The sequence below is a fragment of the Aegilops tauschii genome, chromosome 3, assembly GCF_002575655.3.
Source record: "Aegilops tauschii subsp. strangulata cultivar AL8/78 chromosome 3, Aet v6.0, whole genome shotgun sequence".
NCBI lineage: Eukaryota > Viridiplantae > Streptophyta > Magnoliopsida > Poales > Poaceae > Aegilops > Aegilops tauschii.
The window spans coordinates 590,424,198-590,432,543 of NC_053037.3; the positions used below are offsets into that span (position 1 = coordinate 590,424,198).

Genomic DNA, 8,346 nt, shown 5'->3' on the forward strand with positions numbered 1-8,346 from the left:
CTGGACAATGCGGTCATCCTGACCAACACTTATGTTCCGATCGCCTTGTCGTTGACTTTTTTCTCTTAATTTTCATGCAACAAAAAAAATATATCATTAATTTACTCCCTCAATCGCATGTTTAGATTCTTGTATGTAATTAATAATGCTAGTGTTGTCATCCTGATATTAATCTAAAACTAATAATTAAAAAATCAATAGATTCTCTTTTTTCGTGAAAAGCCCGAAGACCCTTACAAAAACATCCTTACAGGAATTGAAAACCACATACAAGTCTTTGAGTGCCGAGGTCTTTTTCCTACCGCATTCACCGGCGGCGCGCCATGAGCAAAGCTCATTGCCCCCTCTTGGCCTCCATCTGTGCAGAGCAAACTTGTTGAAACCCAGGAGCATGTAGAAGAAGTTTTTAGGAAGTTGTCAATGTAGATTAGAAGATCCTGATGGCTTTAATGCGCGTAGGAAATCGCCATCCTGGAGAATATAACACAAGAGAGGACATGTATAAGGCCCCATGTCTATCCAAACGGAGTCAAAGAATAGAAATCTCACACGCTCTCCGACAAGGCAGAGGTTGGCAACCATCCTCACCCATAACTGGAGCCCGAGAATTAAGACGCACAACCACGATAACCCGCAACAAGATAGCACCGCCGAGGTAAACATGCAAAAGTAAAAGATAGACCCGGAGAACCAGAACTGGAGACACACCATCTTTCATGCGCCTCGCGAAGATACGAATAATCATCAACGGAACGAGGCGGGGCGGAGAGAACATATACCATGTTCATGGCAATGCCATCGCCACACGACTGTTGATCGAAGCCAAAATCTATTTTTTTTCTACCCTAACCCCACTGGACTAAACCCGTAGGATCCCTGCACCCTTCCCGTTGCCAGAGTGAATGAAGAATAGAGAAGTATCTCACGGTCTCTCCAAGGAAGACGTCGATCGGTTGTCGGCCCAGGTTAAGAAATTGCTAACTGATTCAACAAATGAAAAGATAGGGTTTACATTCTATGAATCATTCTTTTTTTATTGGAGAAGTAATTGTACCTTGTTCAAGTTAGAAATAGTCATTTCTTAGAAGATGACACTGATAGACATGGAATCAAGATCCCATCTTCTTTCCATCCTTGCACCAATCTCCAGCTCAATATTAGTAGTAGCATTGTCATAGAAATAGTTTTATTTCTCCGTTGCTCTAACAATAGTGGACTGGACCGTGGCAAGATCCATGTATTATGCCTCTTCGGGTCACATATGGCAAATTAAGGGGCGCGGCAATGTGCCGCCCGCAGCGAGCCCTACCACGGCTCGCCTGAGGGCAACACGTATTAGGCCGGCCCATTAGTCATGGCTCGCCTGCTGAGGTGATGTTACTTTTTTTGTTTGTTTTCTGTCCATATTTTTTATTCTCATTACATATTAGAAAAATAATTTTACATAAATTTTTAACATATTAATCTTGCATTTGAAAAATATGAAACATGTATAGAAAATATTTTGTATATATATGAAAATGTACATGTGAATAAAAAGGTATAAAATATTAATCATGTGTACGAAATTGTTTATAAATTGTAAATTAATGTTCATATAATTCAAAATAATGTAAGTTACATTTAAAAAAATGTTCAAAAATTTCAGAAAATGTGTTTGGGACATTGAAAAACAAAATGTTGGTACAGTGTAAATTTTTTTTTATAGTCAGAAAATGTTTTTCTGATTAAAAAATGTTCCAATATGTATTTTTTCAACATGCATTTGAAAAAAGCATCTATTTGTAATAATCTATTTGGAAAATGTTAAACATTATAAGAAAAGTGTTATAGATATATATATGAAAAATGTCAACCGAACAATGTAAATCATGTATTTGAAAAAAAAAAGTTTGCAAAAAAATGTTCCAATACGTATGAAAAATGTAGGCATCGGTTGAAAAAGGAAAAGGAAAACCGATAAGAAAACCAATAAAAACGACACAGAAACAACAAAAAAGCAAAAAAAACCTAAGAAAAACAATGAAAATCAGGAAAGAAACAAAAGAAAACAAATAATAACAAATAAAGAAAAACCAATGAGAAAACAAAGAAAGCTAAAGGAAAATGGAAAAAAGGAAAACCAAAGAAAGTTGGTTAAAAACAAAGAAAACGAAGGAAAAAACAAAAGAAAATGAAAAGAAAAAAAAAACCCAAAGTAAAGCGGACCTACAACGACACCTACAAGCTGAGCGAACCTACGCGCGCAGAAATGGGCCGGACTGCTACCGTCGCAAATTAAGAATCAGTACATGCGACAAATAGCCCTGACACAAATTAAGACGACGTGTTCCTGTCCGGCAACCATGTGTCGTTAGAGTGAAGTGCATCCTAGGTCCTTCAACTATTTCAGAGGTGTCGCGTAGGTCCTCGAACTATGAAAAATGTCATCTAGGTCTTCGAAGATTCTTTCAAGTGCAATAAGTGTGTACTTATGTGACACCTCTGAAATAGTTCGAGGACCTATGTGACACTTCTGAAATAGTTTGAGCATCTGAATGTCACACATATTGCACATTGAGGACCGATATGAAGGTTTTCATAATTCAAGGGCCTACGTTTTTTTGAGACATGTTCGAGGACCTACGTGACCCAAGATGGCAACGGAGACGAAACCCACCGGATTTTGCTTTCCCAAACCCGTCCCCATGAGAAAACCGCAAGTCCGTCCCCATCCCCATCCCCGTGCACGGGGACATTTTTTTTGCCCGTCCCCTAAACCTGCGGGGAACCCGTCCCCGCGAGTAGTCAGTGAAAACAACAACTTTTGATAGAAAAAATGAGCTACAACAATAGCAGCAGCAAAAATAAGCATATTAAGCAACATAGTATATTCCAGCAACAACAACATAAGATAAATAGCAGCAACAAAGAATAGCATTTTCAGCAGCAAACATAGTATATTTCAGCAGCAAAACTTGAGCAAATTTCAGCACCATACAATTGTATGTTTCATCAATATTTCAGCAATAACAGTAGCTAAAAGGAGCATACTTCAGCACCATATAACAACCCATTTCAGTAACAAAGATGAGCATATTTCAGCGACAAACATGAGCTTATTTCAGCCATGCATTGTTCAACAAGATGGGCCTCGAGGCTGGATCAATAGATGGACGTATTCTGAGGCGAGTCTATCGGGTTTCGGGTTCGGGTACTACTCAAACGGGTTTGAACCCGCGAAACGTGCCGGGTTTTATAATATACCCATCATTAGCCCTGTGGGGGTTAGAAAGACGCCCATCCTCATCCTATAACATAGGTCCTCAAACCCACGGGGACGCGGTTTTCGAGGGCCGTTGCCATCTTGATACGTGACAACTCTGAAATAGGGGACCTAGGATGCACTTGATCCCGGCCCGGGTGGCCACATACGGCAAATTAAGAAGCGGCGTTCCTGTCTCGTCGCGATTGCTGTCGGTTACCCATGGCACGTAGGAGTACATGCGTGGCCGGGCACGCAACGTAAGTCAGAAGAAGCATGGGTGTTGCTCAAAAAAAAAAAAAGAAGAAGCATGGGTGCACCAATTGACGTATGCTCGCAAACCCTTTGACCCGCCGGATTGTAACGGCTCGACCCGGAGATCTGGCGATCGAGTCGCCGGCGTAGTGGACTCATCGTCGTCGACGCCGGCGCACGTTACTCGCGAGGTTGCCGCGTGAGCAGATGGATGATGCATGGCTGGAGGCATATGGATCACAAATTCATAACTGTTTCCATCTCTTTATTATCATATGATGATGTATCATCGCCAGGAAGTTAAAGCGTGCATGGTTGCACTCTTCCATGGAGTACATGTACGTGTCGTTACACTTGCATGCCGCATTTTGCAGCTTATTTAGGATGAAGATGTAGGTATATAGTAGTAGGAGTATAAGATAGCTAGTTAGAACTGGATGTTGTAGGCCGGCGACTTGTCCGGGTTGAAGAGCCCGAAGCTCCTCTCCGTGGGATCCCCGGTCTTCTGGTTCTCGTTGAACATGGCGAAGATGTACGTCTCCAGCGCCTCCCGCTTCTTGGGCGTGCCGCCGCCGACGTGGTTGATCAGCCCCTGGTTGTACGTCCGCGCGTTGTCCGCCGACGCCGCGAACCCGCCCGCCGACGGCCACCCGCTCTCGGAAATCACCACCTTCACGCCCGGCGCGCCGGCCTTCTCCAGCGCCGCGTACACGGCGTCCACCATCGCGTCGAACAGGGATGTGTAGGTCAGCCCGTTGTTCTGGTCACGCACGCTGGTGCCCGGCTGGAACGTCGCGTAGTTGAGGCTGATGTCCCGCGGGTTGTCGCGGTACGCGAAGTAGGGGTACACGTTGGCCAGCAGCGGCGCGCCGGTGCTCGCCAGGAGCCGGGCCACGTCCGTCATGTACGACTGCGCGAACACGCCGGCGGAGGGCGGGAAGGAGTTGGCCACCGCGTCGAACCGGATCGAGGTGGACACCTTGATCGCGCCCAGGCCCGCGGCGGAGAGGGCCGCGTTGAGGTTCCGCATGGCCGGGACGATGCTCTGCGTGGCGCCGCCCTGCACCTCGTTGCCGGCGGCGATGTACTTGATGTTCACAGCCGGGTAGTAGGGCCGCACGTTGTTCTGGACCCAGGACGCCGCGTTGGAGGTGCTGGATGCGATATTGGCGAGCTGGTCGTTGCCGATGTCGAGGATGAGGCCGATGCCGGAGTTGCGGAGCGCCGAGAGGGCCTGCCCGTCGGCGAAGTAGATGCGCATGCCGTTGATGCCCTTGGACCTGTAGAGCTGCACCACGTCGCTCCGGGACGGGAGGTTGTTGCCGATCACGCCGTAGCACACGCCGATGGATTGCACACCTGCATGCATGCGGATAAGAGTGGCATCTGGCCGTTTAGCTGTCGTAGGCGTTGACGTGAATGACTATGCATGTGAATGGTGGAGTAGGCATGTTACAGTTAACTCCAAGTGGTACATCCTCCGCAAAAAAAAAAGGAAAAAAAAAAGAAAAGAAAAGCCAAGTGGTACATGCGTCGCCTTAATTTAATCACATGTTTGATTTGTATTGTGAAATCTCATAAGAATTACTCTCTCCATTCACTATAAGATTTGTTTTGGATATTTTAGTATGAACTACACATACAGATTGGAATGTGTGAACAAATATATCTATATACGTCCAATTTTAAGAAAATAGAACATCTTATAATAATGAACGGAGGGAGTATTTTACGAGAATTTCTATGCACTACAATCTTTTGAACGAAAACGTTAGCGTCCACTCATATTTCTTAAAAACCATCGGACGAGATGAACTCTTCGAAAAAACAAGATGAATTATTTAGTGTCTCCTCAATTTGCTTTGTCTCGTAAACACACTTTACAGTATGTGCATCCGTGCATGCATGCAAAGGAGATAGAAAATAAGAACATGAGAGAATGCACGTACTCGTAGGAACAGAAGCGAACGCTCCAATGAAGAGAGCAACAGCAAACATGGAAGCAACATCCTTCCTAGCCATTGTTGGTAGCTCTCTGTATCTGCTGCTCTTCAGTGCTACGGTAGGCGATGTGTGTGCCTATGCAGCTGTACCACGACCCCCTTTTATAGAGGTTCTCAGCCCGCCTGCGTACGTGGTCGAGTTGCGCCCTGCCTACTTTAATCAGCGCAGCTACTTTGACTCCGGCAAAACCGAAGGTGCACGGCATGGCGACATGGCGTATGTACGTATCGTGCATGACACGGACGTCACTCTCCGGTGCGGCCTAACCCGTCGTCTCCTTCCGCCTTTCTTCCACGGAAAACTCCGAGGGTTGTGGAAAAACTCGACCCATTTTTCTTCGATGGTGTACTCGAGCTAGCTGGCCGTGCTCTGTCGTGCTCATCAGCACGTTGATAGGGGCGGTACAGGTTCTGTGAACCGTCGGTTTTTTTTTTCGATTACCAGCCCGGATTCAAACGTTTGCTTAATTTTGCACTTCAGCCCTCTTTCCAATAATTTAATTCGAGCATTTAACATTGTCCAAACTAAGAAGATGATACATATTTTTTTAAAACAGGGTGCCTGATTCGGGATCCATGTCTTCCATGCTACTCGTCTCGATGACATCAAATCAATGTTGACCATGCTTTGAATATTTATTTATTTTTCATTTCTTGATTTTTCTTTGCAGGGAAAAAATGGACGATCTCCTACCCCATTCTGATCCCTAGTAAGTTTATGAGGAATAAACTCCCTCCTCCAACTGAGACTTAGGCCATGTTCGGTTTCCCTCGGCTCCATGGCTCCGCTCCCGGAGCGGTGTTAAAATCCTTGAAGCCAGATTCTAAAATTTGAAAGAGTTGGCGGACTGCCGAACGCGGCCTTAATCTCAGCAGCGAGGAGCACATAAGCGGAGCGCAACAAGTTATCATTCGTTAAGATGAAGATCGCCTCAGAAGAAGGGCCCGTGCATGGCTGCATGAAACTAGTGCATGGAAGCTTCCTTCCACCTCCACGCGCACACACTGACCATGCAAGTCGTTTGGATATATGTTTCAATGTTTGTATACCTTGCACTGGTTCGTAGCTAGCCCACCGGCCGTCACTTTCTTCAGTGGCACTTGTGCACGCTAAATACAGATCCAGATAGAACGCTCACCGTCGGGCTGGCAGCTCGAGGCACCACCAGCGAAAGACTTGTCATGCTTGGTCGCACCCAGCCGATATGCATTTCTTACAGTAAAGAGCCTGTTCTTCTTCGGGAACCAAGTGAGGAAGTCGCGCCGATTCCCAGCGGATGTTTGGATTTATGGAACTTGAATCAAATAGTTATTTAACTTTCTAGAATCAGGAACCCGCTAGGCTTCAGCCGACTCATCCTTGCATATGATCAACCGGGTCGTCAGCTGTTAGATCTACTTCCTATGGCCGTTGGATCCCAATTGCAGCACCTCGTCTCGTTGTCCACCCTCACCTCATGCCTATGCAGTCTCCTCGCACCAACACAACAACACCGCTCGTAGCACCATGTTTTCTATACCGCAACGCCGTGCCGGTCGTCTCAACATTACCAACAACGCTGTTCGCAGCAATCGTGTCGACCATGGCATCATCGCCCGCAACTCCGGTTGAAACAAGTCGCATGAGTCATCACAACATCCTAAGATTGTTGACTATGCCCGCTCCTAGCTGCCTCGCCGCATCACCGGCAACGAAACATGCCCTCGGAATATTGTCAGTTGTACACTCCTTGCAACAAATGCTAGTTTTGCAGCAGCCATGTCTTCTCGCTGCATAAATATATGGACCCGCTCACAATAGACCTCATCGTCCCAGCAAATCCGGCGAGCAACGGCCGTTGGTCGTCTTGTAGCACGCCGGCATCATCGTAGCAGTGGCTTGCGGCACCAACGGTACCTTGAAGCAGTATCGTGCCCTTGGAGCACTGACTATGTCTAACGCAATACTATTTGGAACATGACGGGCTCGCAACAATGGTTATATCATCACTACACGGGCTCGCAGAAATGGATGCATGTTCGCAGCACCGCAGCCCTTGCGGCATCGCCGAATGTCATCGCATCATAGCTCGCAGTAATGTTGCAACCCTGTCTCAAAAGCGGTGTGGTGCTGCTCGCAGCTGCGGTCCAAGCATCACCGGCAAGTCTCCCCACGGTGACCACCGGCCTCTCTCCTGATGTTTGCTCGGGAGATGCATGTTGCCAATTGGACAACAACTGCTTGGGGGAGGCGCTTCCATGGCAGCCCACTACAAGTTAGGGGGGAAGCACTCGCCAACGAGATCTAAAAGTGGTGAAGGAGGGTGGAATGTAGCACCGCCTCGCCGGTCTCATAGCAGTGCACCAATGGGTTCGCAGCGGGTTAGGCAATTTTGATGGAAGGGAGAGAGGCATCGACATAATTCGGAGAGGAAGGAGAAGGGATGGGGAAGTTAACAACATAATTTTATGAGATAAGGTGTTGGGGCACTTGGTTAGCACTGGAAGTGGCAAACACTAGTGCAGAATCGGGCTATTGTCCCGGTTCGTAAGGCCCTTTAGTGCCGGTTCTGGAACCGGCACTAAAGGGTGGGGACTAAAGCCCCCCCCCCCCAAACGTGCCCGGGGACCCTTGAATCAAGTCTGACCCAACGACTACACGGATCACTGAATGTTACACATGATCAGTCTTTGGGTTTATATCCTTTTCCATGTTTTATTCATGTAGGTTTTATAATAGGCTTAATTATGTGTTGTTTAATGGTTTTTATAAAACAATGAACTATGTGTTGTTTCATGGAAGTCTTGTTTATATCTTTCATAATTAGCTTTATATCTTTTTATAATATGTTTAATGATCATGAT

The 8,346-nt window shown here is 46.3% G+C and overlaps 1 protein-coding gene across 1 annotated transcript; it reads right to left on the bottom strand.

Annotated features, from left to right (window-relative positions):
• Nucleotides 1-3,743: 3,743 nt before the first annotated feature.
• LOC109733479 (glucan endo-1,3-beta-glucosidase GII) lies at nt 3,744-5,622 on the bottom strand. Its single transcript, XM_020292704.4, has 2 exons — nt 5,449-5,622; nt 3,744-4,858 (listed from the first exon to the last, which is right to left on the bottom strand). The coding sequence occupies exons 1-2, from the start codon at nt 5,519-5,521 to the stop codon at nt 3,927-3,929; spliced, it is 1,005 nt and encodes a 334-aa protein (XP_020148293.1). The 5' UTR covers nt 5,522-5,622; the 3' UTR covers nt 3,744-3,926.
• Nucleotides 5,623-8,346: the final 2,724 nt, after the last annotated feature.

Excerpts from the sequence above, each read along its gene's own strand:
- LOC109733479 (XM_020292704.4), bottom strand. The coding sequence starts at position 5,521 with ATGGCTAGGAAGGATGTTGCTTCCATGTTTGCTGTTGCTCTCTTCATT. Across the intron at positions 4,859-5,448 it reads GTTCGCTTCTGTTCCTACGA|GTGTGCAATCCATCGGCGTG; the intron begins GTACGTGCATTC and ends GCATGCATGCAG.